Source organism: Macaca nemestrina, chromosome 14 (assembly GCF_043159975.1).
Source record: "Macaca nemestrina isolate mMacNem1 chromosome 14, mMacNem.hap1, whole genome shotgun sequence".
NCBI classification, from domain to species: domain Eukaryota; kingdom Metazoa; phylum Chordata; class Mammalia; order Primates; family Cercopithecidae; genus Macaca; species Macaca nemestrina.
The window spans coordinates 5608465-5628004 of NC_092138.1; the positions used below are offsets into that span (position 1 = coordinate 5608465).

Here is a 19540-nt window from a genome sequence, read left to right on the forward strand (position 1 = left end):
ATCCTCCCGCCTCAGCCCTGCAAGTAGCTGGGGCTACAGGCACACATACCACACCCAGCTAATTTTTTGTAGAGATGGGGTTTCACCATGTGGCCCAGGCTGGTTTGGAATTCCTAAGCTCAAGCGATCCACCCACCTCAGCCTCCCAGAATGCTGGGATTACAGGCGTGAGTCACCATGCCCGGCCCCAGCCTCCCTTTTGAGGCCTAAAATGGGGGAAAGAGATGCTCAAAGCCTTCAGCTCATTTTCCTGAGTCACTGGCCTGATTTCACTACAATTCCCAAGGCCTGGCAAGGTGCCCAGCCGTTCTCAAAGTTGGGTCTGCAGGTCCTCTCTTTTTGAACTACATAACTGTAGATGTTCTTTACAATGTATATGTCAACCAATGCAATATATTGCAGCAGACCGAATGCTGAAGCACATGTGACAACCTATTAGATCAGATTTTAAAAAGATTCACAAAAGTGTAAAACAGTACCACTCCTTTATTTTGGTGGTGGGCGGGGAATGTAATGTTTACTTTTTTTTTTTTTTTTTGAGACGGAGTCTCACTCTGTTGCCCAGGCTGGAGTGCAGTGGTGCCAACGTTGGCTTACCGCAACCTCCGCTTCCTGGGTTCAAGTGATTCTCTTGCCTCAGCCTCCGGAGTAGCTGGGATTACAGGCGTGCGCCAACACACCCGGCTAATTTTTGTATTTTTAGTAGAGGCAGGGTTTCACCATGTTGGCCAGGCTGGTCTCGAACTCCTGACCTCAGGTGATCCGCCCGCCTCGGCCTCCCAAAGTGCTGGGATTACAGGCGTGAGCTACCGCGCCCGGCTGTTTACTTTTAAACGAAACAAACAACAAACTTTAAAGCATTTTAACTTACAATGTGGTAACATTGATAGCTGTAACCCCCATAAGCAAAAGCTTGGGGCCTTCATGTTTATGAGTATAAAATGGTCCTGAGACTAAGAGTTTGGGAAACGCGGTAGCTTTATGAAGCGGTGCCATTCTTGCCGCCGCATCAGTGAATTTGGGAGCAGGACGGTCGTCGGTCCTCTGCCTCACCGCCAAGCAGGAGCCTCGCGCTCCAACTGCGTCCCTCGAAGTCTTCGGGCAAAAGCGGGGCTGGGGAGTCCAGTCGTGTCGCCAAGCCACGTTTCCTCGCGTGGAATGTTGGACAATGTTCTCTACCTCACAGGACCATCGAAATGACTGCGTTGGGTATCCCCGTGACATGTACGATGAGTTAACACCCTATTCTACAGAAGAAAAAGCTGAGACTCAGAGACCCCAAGAGCTTTGCTGGGGTCCCGCGACTAAGCGGTCCCGAGACCCAGACAACCGGGCCACCCGGGCAGAGCCGGTCACTACCGGGCGCCGAAAAGCCGCCGGCTTCTCCCGCCAGCTACACATCCGGCGCCGAGGCCGGAAGCTTCTCTTCCGGTTCCCAAGACCGCGTTCCGGAAATGAGTCACTCTACCAGTACCTAAAATGGCCGCCGGCCCATCCACCGTCGCGATCAATGTAAGGAAAGTGGTCACGAACCCGGAAGTTGCCCGACTCCGTCATGGCAGGCGCCGGGGGCGTGGCTTCCGGCGGCCGCAGCTTGCTAGTAGCCGCCGCAGGGTCGAGCGGGGGCGGCAGCTGACAGGCGCTCCTCCCCCGACGGCAGCGGCTGGTGCCCAGCGAGGCGGGCGGCCCCCAGCTCGCGTCCCCGCGTCCCAGCCCGCGAGGCGCCAGGGCTGCGCCTGGGCATGGAAGAGGGGAAGATGGACGAGAATGAATGGGGGTACCACGGAGAAGGCAATAAGAGCCTGGTGGTGGCCCACGCGCAGGTGAGCGGCGGACGTGCGGCGCAGGTCCGGTACCTCACTCCGACGGCCGGTATCACCCCGCCCCCAGTATCCGTTTCCCCAGCATGGTCGGTTCGACGTCCTCCTGGTACCTTCCTCCTCCCCGGCCGGTCTCCGGAATTCCCCCCTACCCCGTGGGTTCCTCATCACCCAATATCCCCTCTCTACTGGCTCAGTCTCCCATTCCCCTAGATCCCTCTCCTGGCCGGTCTCTCGTTCCCTCAGTATTCCCGTTCCCCGTCAGAGTCAGTTCCACGGCCCCCTCCACGCCCCGTCGGTGCCGCTCTCAGCCTCACGCGGTGCCGCCTCCCGCCTGGATGCCCGCCGGACTGCCAGGCCGCAGTGGGGCGGAGGCTTAGCTGGGACAGAGGGCCCGGCCAGCACTGGAGGAAGAAGCAGAGTGCCCACAGTGCTGTTACTCTCAGCACCAAAAGAGTTCGGCCTCGTGAGACTACGGAATTGCTGTGCTGTTAATAGTAAGGGGATGTTACCCACAGGTCCCTTCTCAACCTTTTAGAATTTGAAGGGTTTCACCTGAATTCAATGAGGGTGAAAGTTTTAGAAACTGCAGTAAGATCTCGCAAAGGTGAATCCAAGAGTGAAGGATGTGGGTCTGTGTGAGGGCCCAGATCTCTTTGACCTTTTGCTGTCTGGTACAAGCACGCAGGAATGTGGCCGGCTGGAAGGGGGGAGGGGTGTGAGGGAGGCGAGGATAGGTGTCATGTAGGGAGGAGTTAGAGCATGGGTGTTAAAGGCACAGGAATCTCAGTTCTACCACTGCCTGGTGGAGGCTCAGTGTTGACATTTGTGAAGTGGAACTACTAATAGAATTCACTTTGTGGGATTGTTGGAAAGATCAGTTATGCAGGAACCCATCAAGTTATGCTTAGCAAGTGATAATTATCATCCCCTTGGACAGATAGATAAAGTGAAAATAAGAGAGGTTGAGGGCACTACCCCAGTCCAACAGCTTGTCAGGGATGATGTAGGCAGTGGAGTCCTGCCTTGCTTCTGTTGTTCCTATGCTGGATGCATTGGTCAGCTGTAGTGTAAGCTGCAAACACCCAGGTAGTCCCCAGGTTGTGCCTTTGGATTTTGTTGCTCTTTAGCACAGGGAACTAAAGAGCAGAGACTATAAGCTTTGCTCAAGATCTTTAGGTGAATTAATAATGGACCAGGCTAACCTGAAGCTGTCGTTCTCTTGTGTAGTCAGCTGTTGGGGAAAGTGAGGGATATTTCCGCTTGAGTCCTGATGTTGGATTACTGTGCCGATCCCCTGAATCCTTTCCCAAAACAAATACTAATCTTCCAATTCCTTGGTAAGATTAGATGTATCTCTGCATTTTAGGTAAACCTAAGGCTTTCTTTAGTGAGGGCTGATATATTAAGTTTCAAAAGTAGTGGCAGATGAAGCAGCAAGTTTCAGGCTTGGAGCAAAAGGACACCCATGTTGAAAGAGCAGAGGCTTTGACACAGTTGCCTCTGGCACTGGGATCCCTCTGCATGTTCCCGACAAGTGCGTGTCCACCCTCTTCCCTGAGTCCACCCCCTTTCCTGAGCAGGCATCTCCAGGGCAGCCTGGCCCTACCCTGTTGCACAGCTCTGATTGTAATGCTTGTTTATTTTTATTTATTTATCTATTTAGAAATGGAGTCTCATTCTGTTGCCCAGGCTGGAGTGCAATGGCGCGATCTTGGCTCACTGCAACCTCTGCCTCCTGGGTTCAAGCAATTTTCCTGCCTCAGCCTCCTGAGTAGCTGGGATCACAGGCTTGCGCCACCATGTCCAGCTAATTTTTGTATTTTTAGTAAAGATGAGGTTTCACCATGTTGGCCAGGCTGGTCTCAAACTCCTGACTTCCAGTGATCCACCCACCTCGGCCTCCCAAAGTGCTGGGATTACAGGCATGAGCCACCGCACCAGGTTGATTGTTTATTTTTTCTTTCACCTTTTCAAATTTACCTACAGCCACGAGGCTATTCTAGACCTATACTATTCGTTCTTTTTTTTGAGATGGAGTCTTCCTCTGTCTCCCAGGCAGAGAGAGTGCGGTGGTGCAATCTTGGTTCACTGCAACCTCTGCCTCCTCGGTTCAAGCAATTCATCTGCCTCAGCCTCCCAAGTAGCTGGAATTACAGGCACCTGCCACCATGCCTGGCTGCTTTTTTTGTATTTTTAGTAGAGATGGGGTTTCACCATGTTAGCCAGACTGGTTTCAAACTCCGGACCTCAAATGACCCGCCCGCCTCAGCCTCCCAAAGTGCTGGGATTACAGGCGTGAGCCACTGTACCCAGCCTCATTCTTTGTTTTAAATCTAAATTTGCTTTACTGTACTCATTCCTGTTTGGTTGTTGTTTTTAGCTCATCATTTGAAATTGAAGATTATCACTGCAGGTAATCTCATGAGAAAATGCTTCCCATCAAGTTAAGGTCAGATGGAGCCTGTGCCTGATATGGTAACCTGAACCAAGCTGAGCCCACCAGCTCTGCCCTGTGGTGTATTTGCTCAGGCTGTGGACCAAGGAGGAGAGAACAATTCCTGGAAGGCAGCTTCTTAGGAACTGTTGAGTTTGAGCAGCGGGTATGTGTCAGTGGGATAGAAGATGGGTGAGGGAGAACAGGAGGAGTCTGTGGTCCTGTGGATGCTGAGCATGCGCCCGGCCTCCCTGCAGCTGGGTGTGGGAGCAGGTGGACCGTGCTACTCTGCTCAACTCCTTAGATCCACCTCATTCAGTCCGAGAGAGAGGGAGGCCTTTGCCCAGTTTTTCCAGGAAAGGAGAGGGTTGCTTTCTCTGAGAGGGCATCAGCTCCTCTCAGAATTGAAATGTCCCTAATGAGTCCTGTGCTGACCCCCATCCCCTCCACCGTGAGAACATGATTCACCTTCAGCCAGCCTGAGCCGGTCCTGCAGGAGCCGAGGGTCTAGGTAAGGAGATCTGCATGGTCATTGGCTGTCCGCACTAGAAGGAGCACAGTGACGTTCTTCCTGCAGTATGCAAACATGGGATGAGAGAGCCTTCCGTACAGCGCAGTACTTGTAGGAAATGAGGCCTGGGGATGGAGGAGCGAGGTGTGGGCTATAGGAGGGTGTGCTCAGGGTGGGCAGGAAGGTAAACAGCAGGCCAGCCATAGAGAGGCATTTAAAGGTGTTCCTGACAGAAGGTGGTTAGCTTCCCCAAGGCCTTTCCACTCAGAGACGGCCCAGGACGATTCTCATTTTGCCTGTCAGTTTGCATACTGCCTCTGGGATGGTTGTGCACCTGAACTTTCCCAGGCGCAGGTAAGGACGGTGTTCTCTGCCTTGTGTGGTGTGGACCCTGTGGCATGCTTGAGAGGCTCTCAGCAGCCTGGCATGTTCCCTGGTGGGTGTTTGGAACCTCAGACACTGACCCTGTGGGGGCTCCTTGGTTGGGGGAACTTCTCATCTGGGCAGTTTCCTTGTTGCAGCCTGAAGGTGCAGTACTTGGGCTAGTGACCACATCTCAGGATAGTGAAGTCCACAGACTGCCCCTTTATGCACTGCCACAGGATTTCTCTCCCGTGTTACGCCTGCACCTGCCTCCTTCACCTTCAGCTTGTTGGTTTTGGCTCAGTGTCCTGTCCTGTGAAGGTCACTTTAGGTTTGGTTTGTCATTCCATCTCCTAGGTGTCTTTAGATCTGGATCGTGCACTTGTCTAGGGCACTGAGCCCCTTCCGGACCACCTCAGCCTTGGGGAGCAGGGGCAGAAGGGGGCCCACTCCTGTCGTGACACTAAGCCATCATGATGTTTTCCTTCTTACTGACAGAGGTGACATGAAAGACTTTGCCATTTAGTTGGCTTACCAGCAAAGAACATTGATCACGTGTGGACAAAGCTGCTCACTTCCAGTTGTTCCAGTTTCGTGACCTTTCTGAGAGTCTGAGAGCTTCAGATCATTTCTGCAAATTGTTTTGGTGCCTGGGGAGTTTTGGTGTCCCTTTGGTACCTGTTTGGTGCCTGGGATATTTGTCCGGGCATTGAAGGTGAAAAGTTGAAGCAGTCAGGTGCCCTCTTACTGTTTCTGTTCTCATCTTGTGTTTTAAGATTTCTGGTCCATAGATCATATATATATACATATACATATATATGTGTGTGTGTGTGTATATATACTTTTTTGCCATACAGCGTTATTTTGTATATCAAAATTTTAATAATTTAGATGATTATTTTGTAGTGGATGGATTAAGTCATTCATATGAAGACCTGTTTACAATGTTATGTGGAAAAAGCAGGTTACAAAAGAAGATACATAATGTGGTTATAATTACAAAATGATTGGAAGAAAATACATGAAAATGTTCTAAGTGGCTGTGACTGGTAGTATCCTGAATTGCTTTTACTTTTCTTTTGTTTTTTAAGTGTTTTCTAGATTTCCTGCAATGGATAGGTATGATACTCAGGAAAAAGATTAATTTTTAAAAAGTTAATACTCTTTGATTTACTAATTTCTGTTCTAGTAGTCCATTCTAAGAGATAATTAGAAATGTAAATAAAGGTCTTGTACACAAAGATATCCATTACAGAATCACTTAGAACAGGTTAAGTGGAAAGCCATTGTGCAGTCCTGCAGGGCTGTTAACTGGGCCATACTTCCTACTGTGGATGCTGGAAGCACATACATTTATGTTCTCTGTTTTTTTCTGACCATATAACATATGCCAAGCCCTTGGCCGCTCCCTTTTACAATTTTTAGCTGGACCTAGTTGAAATAGTCTTAGCTTTCTGTTACTGCCAGCATTTTGTTTAAACCAGTGATGTATTCTGCATTTGGGATTTTTAATGGCGTTCTGGGCTGACGCAGCTGATGTGGCTTCTTTCCTAGTGAGGTTCCTTCTCGTCTCAGCTGAGCTCATTGGAGAGCTGTGCTTATGGCTCGCTCTTTGTTTATTCCCGTCTTTGTATCTGCAGTTGCGTGGTGAGGTCTGCTTTTTGGTGACTGTCAGCCTGTGACGGTGCCTCTCGTGCACAGGGGTTTGTCGGTTTGGCCTTGGCTCACCTCCTACTTTTACACCTTCTGAGGTGACACAGCCACTTTCCTTCTGCCTTACTGAGCCTCCTCCTTGGTCAGAATTCAGTCAGAGTGAAGCTCCCCAGTGACTTCCTCTGTCTTCTGAGAACTGCTATCCAGGAGGGTGAGAAAAGCATCATTGCTCTGTCTGCAGAGAGCAAGGCTGTGCCTAGGGCCCGGCCACTCCTGCCTTGTTGCCAAGCAGTTGGGAGATCTGAGGGCCAGGGCTTGTTCACACTTCCCTGTGGCCCTCACTATGGGCCTCTAGGCAGCTCTGCTTCCTTTTACAGGTGGCCAGGCTTTCTGTGCCTGTAGGGTCAGCCCCACACACCAGATGTGCCCATCCCCACAGGCCTCCCCATGTTCTGAGTGTTGTGTGCGTGGGTGGCCTCCCCCATGGCCCACACCTGCGCCTGCTTCAGTCCTGCAGAGGACACCATGAGGTCAGGATGGAGTTGCTGAGGCTTGAGAAGGATGTGCCCCATACGGGTTGGACAAGGGGCCAGCACCTACTGCTCCCTGCCCACCGGCTGTCTCCAGTCTGGCCTCCTTGCTCTTGCCTGCAGAGTACTGGGCTCCCATCCTCCACAGGTATCTTGGCAATGTCACATCTTCATCCCATGTCAAATGGGCTTTGGATTTCTGTCTGAGGCCACGCGTTCCCAGTGAAGCCAAGCTCACCCTTGGGAGCACCTCCTGTTGGAGCCCAGTACCGTAAGCCCTGCTGCTTGTTCCCTCCATGGTCCTACGCGTACTGGACGCCCCTTTCTGGGTTGCAGAGGTGGACTTCGGCACCTCCTGCCCCCAGTGACTGACAGACCCTGGGCAGCCTTCCTCTGGCTGGGACGGAGCTGGAGCTGGAGCTGCGGGGGTGAGGTGAGGAGGGTCTACAGGGAGGGCAGCCTCTTGGGACTGGACATTTGGGATCCCCCATGGCCCCTGCCTGGGAGTCATCTTCACAGTTCAGGAGAAGCTGGAGCTGAGCGTCGCTTCTAGAAGGCTGGGGCAGCATCCTGAGGGGTGACCCCTGCTGCTGTTCTCTTTTTCTATCTTCCCTTCCCACAAAAGTCATCTGATCTCAGCTTCAGTTTATCTCCTCAGCCTGATGGAAGACTTGACCTTGGTCCTTGTCCTTTGACCGATCTCTGGAACAGCTGGTTTTGTGAGTGATACCCCTCCAGAGTGAGTCCTCCGTGGGTGACAGGAAAGTCTCTCCTCATCTGTCCTGAGAGGCTCTTCTAGTTAGTAGCTTTAATTCCACCCATGAGGTGCCCCCTCAGGCTTCCCATTGGCAGGTGTCCCTTTTAATGTATTAGGGTTTTTGTGGCCTTCTATTTTTATTTAACACCAATTGTTGCTTCTCTCTGAAAACATAGAATATCAGAAGGAAGGAAGTGGAAAACACCCAGTATTTCTCTATGAAGAGAACAACTTTTGTTAACACTTTGGCGCACTTTCTTCTAGTCTTTTTCTACTTATTGTCAAGCATCGCTTCGCACCAGGGATGCACTCTGAGAGCTGCATTGTTAGGTGATGATGTCATATGAACACACCTAGATGGTAGAGCCTGCCTCACGCCCAGGCTGTATGGGGCAGCCTGTGGCTCCTAGTCCTCAGTCCTAGTCCTCAGACCCATGCAGCATGGTTCTGGACTGAGTGCTGCAGGCCGTTGGGACACAATGGGAAGTGTCTAATGGGAAGTGGGATACAATGGGAATCTAAACGTAGAAACTGTGGTATTATAATCCTATGGGACACACCATTGTTTCATGCAGTCCATCGCTGACCCAAGTGTCGTTATGTGATCCATGACTGTATTTTGCTTTTATTAGGTAGTTAAGAATACTACGTATCTGTTTCTGTTTTGGGATTTTTTTCACTTAATTTTATAGCACAAATATGTAGAAACTCCTCATGCACGTCTTGTAGGATGCTCAGGGGTTCCCAGTGTTGCGTTGGCCGTCCTCGTGGGTGGGTTTTGCCGAAAGTCTTCGTACACACGTCTTTGGGCTTCTGCTGCTCAGGCTGGGCTCTTGGGTGAATCAGGCTCCTTGGCACATGTTGCAAATCGCTTTCCACACGGCCGTGCCGCCTGCCCTCCCGCTGCAGCCCAGGAAGGGATTTTTATCGAAATGCTTTTTGCCACTTTTGTAAGTGACGAGTTGTGTCCCTTAACTTTTTAAATCTTGGGGTTATTTAGTGTGTGTGTATAAATGCATCACTCCTCTTGTTCTTCCTATTGCTTGGTGTTTTTGACTTGTTAAAATCCTTGATTTTCATCGAATTTTCCAAGGCAGTAGCTTCCCTGTTACCAAGAATGAAGGTGCAGCTTGGGCCTTGGTCTAGCATTGCTCTTGTTAAGAAACACCCCAGCCCTCAGACTGCAGAAGTGTCAAGTTCTTCCCTTGCAATCTTAACCCTTTTGCTTCACTTTTTTTTTGTTTTTTGAGAGGGAGTTTGGCTCTTGTTGCCCAGGCTGGAGTGCAATGGTGCAATCTTGGCTCACCGCAACCTCCGCCTGCTGGGTTCAAGCGATTCTGCTTCAGCCTCCCGAGTGGCTGGGATTACAGGTGTGCGTCACCACGCCTGGCTAATTTTGTATTTTTAGTAGAGACAGGGTTTCTCCATGTCGGTCAGGCTGGTCTCGAACTCCCGACCTCAGGTGATCCGCCTGCCTGGGCCTCCCAAAGTACTGGGATTACAGGCATGAGCCACCGTGCCTGGCCCTTTTTCTTCACTTTCAACATTTTATTCTAGACGTTAAGAAGAAGGTAAGCTTCAAATATCTGGTTTCGGATACTTTTTGAAAGAGGAATAGTGTCATTATCTCCGTAGCTGGTAAAGACGTGGTGAGCTGGCAGGAGCTCAGAGCCTGCTGGGGTGTTGGTTCTTGCCCCCTCCTTCATGGGAAGTCCCCCAGGTGGCTGTGTTCACCCCCCTTCCCCAGCCATGGGTGCCCCTTGGACTCATTGTGTCTTTCTGCTAATGAGAGCTGCTACGGTGTGTGTTCACTGTTTCCTGCCAGCTGCCTGCATGAGGGGAGTAGGGCCCTATGGCCTATGCATTACTGAAGCCCTCAGCCTGGCACATCTTGGGGACCACCCACCTCAGCCAGCCCAGCCTGATCAGGCGCCTCACATGGGGCAGTTGGCATGGGCTGTAGAGGATAGGTGAGCTGAATGTGTCTGAGTTTTGGTATTAATGAAAACGGGCTGATGCTGTGGTTCCCCTGGGGGTGTGTGGGTGGGTAGATTTCTCGTGATAGTTTTTGGATCATAAATGGGTGTGTGGAGAAAGCAGTTTCCCTTGAAATGGACGAATCATTGTATTCAGGTTTCCTTGGTTGGCTGTGGCTCTTGGGCTCCGTAATGGGAAGGGATAGCAGGAGATTTCCCGTGAGTGACAGCAGGGAGGTCAAGCCACTGTGTGTGGATGTGGTGATGGAGGAAATGTGAGGAAGGGGCTGGGAGGGCTGAGCGGGAGGGCCGCTTTGGGCTTCTCTGCCCAGGCTTGGAAGGCTTGTGTCCATGCCCTCTCTTGGGGGCAGCACAGTACCCAATGCCCCCAGCCCCTGCTGGTGACTCAGTAGCAGCGAGGAGCCTGGCCACCGGAAAGACGCTGAGAACCTCCCAGGGTCCAGGCCCTCCTCTAAACTTGGCTTCACCCCACGTGATCTTCCCTCATTCTGTAAACCAGGACTCAGTTGCCCACCTTAGAGGGAGAGATGGCTGGAGATGATGGACTTTAGGAGTGTATCGTGGGCCCTGAAGCACTGGTACTAGCACCTGCTGGCTATTGCAATAATAATTAATAAGTGCTAGCGGGAAGAGTGGTGCTACTTTACTATCCACAAGGACTGAGGCCTAAGGCCTGCAATCATTTAGGCCGACATCTTTTTCTCCTGGGACCTGTGTATGGTTTTTCTTCGTATAGTGCCCTGTTCAACTTATTTTTAAAAAATTTTTCTTCATAAGCCAGATAATGGCTTTCTGAATTATACTTTATGTGAGTAGTTTTGTATGTAATAATCATAGGAAATTTATAATTTCCATTTATAAATAGACAGAAAAGACCAGTTGTTCCCGCCTTTCCTGGCAACAGAGTGGCAGGGAACTTTGGAAAGCTGAGTCCGTATTAGCAGGTGAATGCTGCCAGGGGAGGGGGTCCTATGTTCTTGTAGTTGGCATTTCTCTTCATGGGCCCACTGAGCTCCTTCCTCTGAGGCTACAGTGGGGAATTTCTGCGAAGAGAAAGCTCGTGTGTCTCGGCCTGGCATCACCCTGCCCAGGACTGCTTTGCTACAAAAGTCCATTGTGCAGCTTATGAGTTATTTCTGTGAGAAACCGAGAGAGGCCTTGCTTTCCTGTAGGTGCCACAGAGCTCTGTGCATGCAGTCTGGCAGGTGAGTAAGCTTGGTCCCTGTGGGTGGCGGGGTTTGCCCTGTGTGAGGGACAGGGTGAGAGCTTGCACCATGGCAGCCTGGGTCAGTTTACACTAATCAGGGATTTAATGTAATATATTTTCTTATTGTGTTGATTTTCTTTTTTTCTTTTTTTTTTTTTTGAGACGGAGTCTAGCTCTGTCGCCCAGGCTGGAGTGCAGTGGCCGGATCTCAGCTCACTGCAAGCTCCGCCTCCCGGGTTTACGCCATTCTCCTGGCTCAGCCTCCCGAGTAGCTGGGACTACAGGCGCCTGCCACCTCGCCCGGCTAGTTTTTTGTATTTTTTAGTAGACGGGGTTTCACCGTGTTAACCAGGATGGTCTCGATCTGCTGACCTTGTGATCCGCCCGTCTCGGCCTCCCAAAGTGCTGGGATTACAGGCATGGGCCACCGCGCCCGGCCAATTGTGTTGATTTTCAAGCATGACCCTCAATCACACTTACACATCACTAGCAGGGCATCGCTGAATGCCTGCCATCGGTGGAGAGCTATACTGTGTTTGGTGCCTAATTGTTGGAGGGCGGGTCAGGCACACAAATAGCACACACCATCATGTGTAGGTGAGGAGCAAACACACTTTTAAGGGAGCGAGCTTCTGGAGAGCTGTCGAGAGTTGGGACTTCTGTCGATCAACTTCTGCCTTTCCTTAAATTGTGGTGGAATTATAATTCCATTAAAATGATCCTTAGCCAGTCGATTCCCATGATTGATTGTTGATGCCTGCCTTCAGCTTGGGAGGGGACAGCGGTAGCATGCATGCCTTGATCTTGGCTTCCCCAGGTCTCAGCTTGGGGCTCAAGGAGGGGACAGCTATCTGCAGCATAGCGAGCCAGGAGCATGGCACTGGCTGGGAACTGGAGCTCAGTCGGAGGAGCCCAGGGGGCCGGGTGCCTGGGATTTAAGAGCAACAACGTACATTGTCTAAATAGGGCTGTGGGGAGCGGGCGGGGGAGTCTGGCTTGGTCTCCATAGGGCCTTTGTTGCTCCTTAGGCATCTTTTGATCTAGAAAATGGCCCTTTCTAAGCCGTCTTCAGTGCAGCCTGCTTCCTCCCTCCTGCTTAGGCTTTGCCCTGTGGCCTCAGCAGGGGCGCTACCCAGGGCGTTGGACCCCCCACCCTTGCACTGCAGCTAGAGCCCCTCCCAGGCGCGTTCTCCTTCGTACATATGATATATGTTCTTAGAATGTATTTTTTGAACATTTAACAAATTGAAATATTCAAAATAAAGATAAATTAAAAAGAAGTTATCATAATCATTGCTACTTGGAGATGTTGTTAAACTTACGCCGAATGTCCTTTCAGACCTTTTGATGTAGACACATCATACTTATTTTATTTAAACATTTTTATTTTAAAAACTTGAAGTGTAACAAATCTACAGAAAAGTACTCAGATCATGGGTATAGCTTAATTATCACAAAGTAAGCGGACCCGTAATCCTCTGACCAGTCCCTTCTAGAACCTTCCTCGGCAACTATTCATGCACACCCAAGGGGTGGGCACAAGGGGTCAGTGTTACCTGTTTTTTGAGCTTTATATAAATAGAATTACACCCATATGTGTGTGTGTGCACGTGTGTTTCTCTTTTTATGAAAATTGGCTCATTCCATAAGCCCTGTTCGGTAGCTTTTTTCATTTAGCAGTATGTGATGACCGCACGTCTGTGTCTGTAAATACTGATCTTTCTTATCAGTCATTGACTGGTATTACATGGTTTGAAATGTGTGCCACTGTGTTTAAACCATCTCATTGTTGGGCATTTAGGTTATTTCCATTTTATTTCTTTCCTTAAGATCAAGTCCTGGGAGGGGCTGGTGGGTCAGAGGCTGGAGGTTCCTGGTTGTCCCGCTGCCCAGTGTGCCCTCGCTGGGTCCCAGCCCTGGCCTCTCTGCCCTGGGGGCTTCCCAGCCTCCTTGCCGTGGAGCCTCACTGTGGGCTTTGTCCCCTGAGGATGGGACCCCCAAACTGACCGACACCTTGTGCCTTGGCTTTGAGCAAATACTCATCAGATGTGTGTTATTTTCTAACAGCGCTGTGTCGTGCTGCGGTTTCTGAAGTTTCCTCCAAATAGGAAGAAGGTAAGGTGGGTGGGTTTTCACCCAGACATTACATCAATTATTTAAGAAAACTCTGATTTCTTTTTTCCGATGTAGAAATATTGATGCTAATTGTAGGATTCAAAGATGATACAAGCATTCAGTGCAGGAAGTGGTGTGTCCATCATTCCTGATGTAAAACTGACTGGGCCCAGCATGTTGACCTGTGTGTCACTGTGGTAGTCCATGTGGCCCTCAGCCAGGAGCTGCCCTAGCCTGGCATGTAGGTCCTGCTCAGAGGGCCCTGCTTGTGGCGAGGACCCCAGGACCAGGCAACCTTTGCCTTGCCGAGTTCCTTAGCACCTGCTGCCTCAGTTTTCCCATCTGTGGAATTGTATCTATGAAAATAGAGTCTCCAGTGCTGTGGTAGACTGTCTGTGTTAAACATTGCGGTGGAAGGGAGTTGTTAGGTTTCTTTTCTGTGAGTCATCCAAGCAAAATGCCATGGACCACCCGTAAAAAAGCATTGCCCTTTCGTTTTTGACCACTGAGTTGCAACTTTCTGTGCAAATCTCTGTCGGTCCTGGGGTGCATACTGAGTCGCGGAGGCTTCCTGCATTAATGGCCCTTCTCTGCTCCCCATCTGATGTGTGTGGGTCCTGTGAGGGTCGCCATGCAGCTGAGCTGGGGGTGAGCTCCTGGACGGTGGCTGTTCCACTGTGGGGCAGGCGGAGGCTGGCTTGGGCGAGGGTAAGGGGGTGATGAGTCACTGCCCCTTGAGGGCTCCTGGGAGATGGCAGGTTGGAGCATCTGAGGTAGAGGTCACAGAAAGGGAGGCCGGGGGGTTGTGGTGGGTGGAGGTGACAGCTGCCGCGTGGGCACAATAGAAAGAGGGGAGAGAGCCATGGGAGAAAGCTGCTGTTGGTGGGGCCACAGTGGGTGTGGGGTCGGGGTGGGCAGGCAGGGGAGGATAGGAAGGCCCCACTGTCTTCTGGTTTCTGCCTCAGCTGCTGAAGAGAAACAGGCCAAGGTGGTTTTGGTTTGTGGAATGTATCCCATGGAAACAGAGTCCCTGTGGCTGCCTCCAGCCTTCTCTGTCTCCTTCTTTGCCGAATTCAGTGGCTGCAGAGCCCAAACCACCCTGACCTTGACTCCCCCAAGGCCTGGCCTCTGTGGACCCTGTCAGATCTGTATCCACAGATGTGAGCGGGGCAGTGTCTGCCAGCAGTTGGCTACATTTCCTCTGTAAATGACATAATGTGACACACTGTGTGATCAGTGGAGACTTGAGTGGTCACTTTTCTGTTGACCAGGGGGTCTTTTTCTTTTTTGAGACAGAGTCTCGCCCTGCCGCCCAGGCTGGAGTGCAGTGGTACGGTCTCGGCTCACCGCAACCTCTGCCTCCAGGGTTCAAGTGATTCTCCTGCCTCAGTCTCCTGAGTAGCTAGGATTACAGGTGCCTGCTACCACGCCTGGCTAATTTTTGTATTTTTAGTAGAAACAGGATTTCACCATGTTGACCAGGCTAGTCTTGAACTCCTGACCTCAGGTGATCCGCCTGGCTCGACCTCCCAAAGTGCTGGGATTACAGGTGTGAGCCACTGTGCCTGGCCAGGGTTTTTTTTTGTCAGAAGCTGTGACCGCAGCTGTACCGGGCTACTGGGTGTGTTCTGGAGTTTTCTGTCAGGCTTAGTTCGGACTGGTTTTGTTGCACAGCCACGGGACACCTGCACGTGCTGTGACCGTGTGGGCAGCAGGTTCTCCAGAGGCTACGGGGGCACAGGGCAACTGCACAGTCCTGGGACCTTCTCAAGCATGAGCCAGGCACTGGGCACCTCCGGGCCTGCCCTGGATGAGCACCCACAAAGGCAGGTGCCCCGCAGGGAGCAGCAAGACTGCCAGGCCAGCCTTTGTGGATGTCTTCCAGGAGCAGCCTACCAGGGGCCCTCTGGGCTTCTCACCTTTGAGACAGGTTGAGGGACATGGGGATGATTTCTATCTCAACCAGTTTCATCACCTTACTGATTCTTTAAGAACCTCTGACTGGGGAAAGAATATTCTACATTTAGAGGCTAAAGAGTAAAATCTCTTTAGAGATTGAGATGTGAGATGTCAGAGGTTTTCAAAGTCACATTCCTTGGAAGGCACGTTTAGGGGCCGCTTTGGGAGAAGGGCAGACGGGAGGCGGCAGCAGTGCGGTCCTCAGACTGCTACCTTCCCAAGTCTGGGCTGGGGAGGGTGGCATGGCTGGGGAGGGACGCTGGTGAGGCGGGGCACTGGAGACCTTCCCCTGGGTCTGAGGGCCGTCACTCGGGTTCTGTCTGTGGCTGGGACGTCCCCGCTGCTTGTGGCAGTCTGTGGTGGTTTTTGCCTCTCCCCTCAAGCAAGGCTCCATCGGGAGGTCCCATCATGAAGGCTTTCTTGTGGTTGTCGCTTACAGACCTCGGAAGAGATATTTCAACACCTGCAGAACATAGTGGACTTTGGCAAAAATGTCATGAAGGAGTTTTTGGGGGAGAACTATGTTCATTGTGGGGTAAGTGCTTTTTATTCATGTCTGAATTCTTGGGTATGTTTTGTGTCAATACTGCCAACTTCCCGGTGATCTTCTGGAACTTTGTGGTTAATGATAACCCGCATCCAGCTAGTCTCCAAGTGTTTCTCATTTGCTGTGCTGGGTGGCAGCGGAGCGGCTACTGCAGTTTCTCTTTCCTAGCTGAGAAGCCTGGGGTTCAGAGGGCCCACATGAGCCCCTGCTGCCCAGGACCCGTCTCTGCTGGCCCCCCTGGAGGCTCCTGCAGGGTGAGGGCTCTTGAGCAGCATCCAGTGCCACTAAGCCTCAAGGAATGGCTTTGCTCTCTGCCCCTGGGCACCTTTGAACACAGGACGCCCAACATGGGAGGGTGGCAGGGCCTGCTGGGGCCGTCCTGGGTGCGGCTCATCACACCCAGGAAGGGCCTTAGCTGCTCAATGAATGTTAAAAGCTGGGGTTTAGAGAAAAGCTGTGGGAGCCTCTGGGTGTTGCCAGCTGTGCTGGGATCTGTGGGAATGGGACCAGGGTTGCCAGCCCTGGCTCACCTCTTGCCTGGGGCTGTGCTCTGAGCAGATCTGTGATTTTGAGGCCTGGACAGGCCCCTGGGCCCCACCCTTCTCCAGCCGCTGTGGGCGCGTGACTTTTCTCCAGCCTGTTCACTGCACTGTTGTGGTGTTGGGAGCATTTGGAGGTCCCCTGTTAGGAAGATTCATGCAGTTTTTTCCCCTGGGCATATCCCTTGGACGGTTCTGTGCTGTGACCAGTTTTCTCCTTGAGGAAGGAACATTCTTAGAGGTGAGATCCACCAGAAGCCTCTGTGACCGGAGGACTCATGTGGTGATGGCCCTTGTTGGCCAGGGGCATGGGATTAGACTCGAGGTCCCTTGGCTACCTGGTGGGGTGAGCGTTGGGGACTGCTCTGAGGGAGGGGACAGGACGGGGAGCATTTCCAGCAATCAGCAGTCTGGCTTTGAGTTTGTCCTCAGTGGGAAGGGTCACAGTAAATGAACCCACAGCAAACAGGGCTCAACCCACAAGGCCGCCTGTGAGTGCACTTCCTCCGCCTTAAGATACCGACAAAGTGAAGCAGAGCTTGTTTGCGCTGCAGGTGAATGTGTCCCAGTAGGACGCCGCTGGGCTCTGGCGCAGCGGGAAAGTGGGCAGAGCCCATTTCAGGCTGACGATGTCCCCCTCAGGGTGGCTGCGTCTGCAGGGCCACACAGGGCCACGTGAGGGAAGAACAGAGGTATGGGCGAGTTGGGCAAAGCGCAGCGTTTCCCTCCTGCTGGCTGTGAGGCAAGATACAACCAACCCTGTGATGACAGAGACAGAGACAGGGACAGCCACACCCTGGCTCCTGGCCCTGCCCGGTGGGTGTGACGCTGGTCTGAGCCTATCTCCAGTGCTGGGTCTGGGAGCTGGAGAGTTTAGGAAACGGGGAAGGGGCAGAAGCTGCTTGTCTTGTTCCTCCACTGTTGCAACTTACATACTGGAGGAACCTGAAGGCTCGGAAGTTCCAGCTTGCTGCTGCTGTGGGCCAAATCCTGGTGACGTTGGACGCTCTCTGGCGCCAGCCTCAGCTCTGTTGGAACCTCACATGCTGACAGTTAGTTCTGTGCTGTGGCCCAGTTTTCAGGCAGGGGACATGAGGAGTGAAGGGACAGCCAGGCTGGCGGCTCCTTGTCCCTCTGAGCAGTTGTCCCTTTGCCATTTAGAGGGAGGGCCTGGAGGTCCTCCCACATCTCAGCACCCAGGTTACAGGAGTTCTGTGGGAATTCCAGGGGACAGTCCAGGAGGGGACTTCTGTGGGCTTTCCCTCTGGTCCTCTTAGGTGAATGCCTTGTGCAGGAGCTGGTTGGTGCGTCCTCACATGGTTGGATGGTGGTGTGGTCCACACTTGCCAATGTAGTTGGACTTGTAAGAGGATGCTTACTGTCAGTATTTGTTTGTCTTCTATCTTGCTCTGTCACCCAGGCTGGAGTGCAGTGGTGCAATCATGGCTCACTGCAGCCTCGACCTCCCAGACTCAAGTGATTCTCCTGTCTCAGACCCCCGCCCGAGTAGCTGGGACTACTGGTGTGCACCACCACACCCAGCTAATTTTAGGTTTTTTTTTGTTTTTTTTTTTTTTTTTGTGGGAACTGGGTTTCACCATGTTGGGCAGGCTGATCTCGAACTCTTGGGCTCAAGTGATCAGACTGCCTTGTCCTCCCAAAGTGCTGGGATTATAGGTGTGAGCCACTGTACCAGGCCAGCATTTTATTTTGACTTTAAACACAGATATGCTTATTATAAAATCAATGATTTACAGCTGTTGGAAATAAACCCAGGTCTGCTTTTCACCTGGGTGACTGTGAGTTCAGGCCGTGCGTGGGCAGACAGTGGTGTGGAGGGTCATTGCCCTGTATGTGGACCTGAGACCTGCGTGGCTGCTGTGTCTCCCAGTAGTATGTGCTGTGGGGTGGGGGCCAAGGCAGAGTGAGGGCCTCGTGTGGTTCTGGGCGATGGTTGTCACACGCGAGGCATCCAGAGTCGGCATCCAGAGTCGGCATCCACGCCTTTTGTGCTTTTGCTTTCTTTGAAGTGGAGCTAGAACTTGGACTTCCTGGAGATGATCCAGTTTACGAATTTTTTTTTGTTTTTGTTTTTGTTTCTGTTTTTGAGACACAGTCTCGCTCTGTCGCCCGGGCTGGAGTGGCGTGATCTCAGCTCACTGCAACCTCCGCCTCCCGGGTTCAAGCAATTCTCCTGCCTCAGCCTCCTGAGTAGCTGGGACTATAGGCGTGCGCCACCACACCCGGCTAATTTTGTATTTTTGGGAGAGATGTGGTTTCACCATGTTGGTCAGGCTGGTCTCGAACTCCTGACCTTGTGATCCACCTGCCTTGACCTCCCAAAGTGCTGGGATTACAGGCGTGAGCCAACGCGCTCATCCTCAATTTACAAATTTTCGAATGTTTACATTCCCCACTCTTGTCCATTGTGTCACCTTACCTAATTCTGTACTAAGTTTATAATAAGTCACATTTTGTTGGTTTATAACATGTTTAGGTAAATGACAAATCGCAAGTGAAACTGGCGCAGCTGACTGGGAGTGGATAGGGTGGTGGTGGAGGGGATGGGTGTGACGGCGCAGGGTGGGGAAGGCATGGTCTCTGTGGGCAGGATCCCACCATTCTTAGCCTAGTAGATCTCCTGTGTCCCTTTGGGACTTTTTCAGAAGTCACAATTCTGCCACTCTAGAAACACGAGAGGATGGGGAGATGGTAAGCAATGTGGCTTAAATAAAAACCTTTCATCTGGGAAACTGCATAGAAGAGCCATGTGGAGGACAATGCTGGTTATGCCGCATCCTCCAGGGCTGAGGAGGCACAGGCCACCTTCCTGAGATAAGTGATTCTTCAGATGCTGAGCTGCTCCTCAGGTGGAAGCGTGAGGTCCTCAGGTCGTCTGAGTGGTCAGTAAGGGTCTTCCATGTGGTCTAAGAACTGCTGTGGGTCCGTAAATGCTGTGAAGACTAGAAAGGGGCTCGGAAGGGGTGCTTGGTGGTGAGAGACACTGACCTTGAGGCTGGTCACCACCGTGGGGCCCGCCATTCTGAGAGCTGACCACCACCAATTGCAGTGAAATGTTCGTGTCTCTGTTTAACCTGGACATGT

At 51.7% G+C, this 19540-nt stretch overlaps 1 protein-coding gene across 2 annotated transcripts in view; it reads left to right on the forward strand.

Annotated features, from left to right (window-relative positions):
* The first annotated feature begins 1577 nt into the window (after positions 1–1577).
* The window catches only part of LOC105498851 (inositol-pentakisphosphate 2-kinase), a 61051-nt gene continuing 43088 nt past the window's right edge, over positions 1578–19540 (forward strand). The window contains exons 1-3 of one of the 2 annotated variants that reach the window (XM_011771204.2): positions 1578–1823; positions 13343–13390; positions 15789–15884. In XM_011771204.2, the coding sequence (XP_011769506.1) occupies positions 1743–1823; positions 13343–13390; positions 15789–15884 (225 nt within the window). In that variant the 5' untranslated portion in view covers positions 1578–1742. Of the gene's footprint in view, positions 1824–4203; positions 4424–13342; positions 13391–15788; positions 15885–19540 lie in introns of those variants that run through there. The other variant, XM_071077551.1, reaches the window with a different exon arrangement.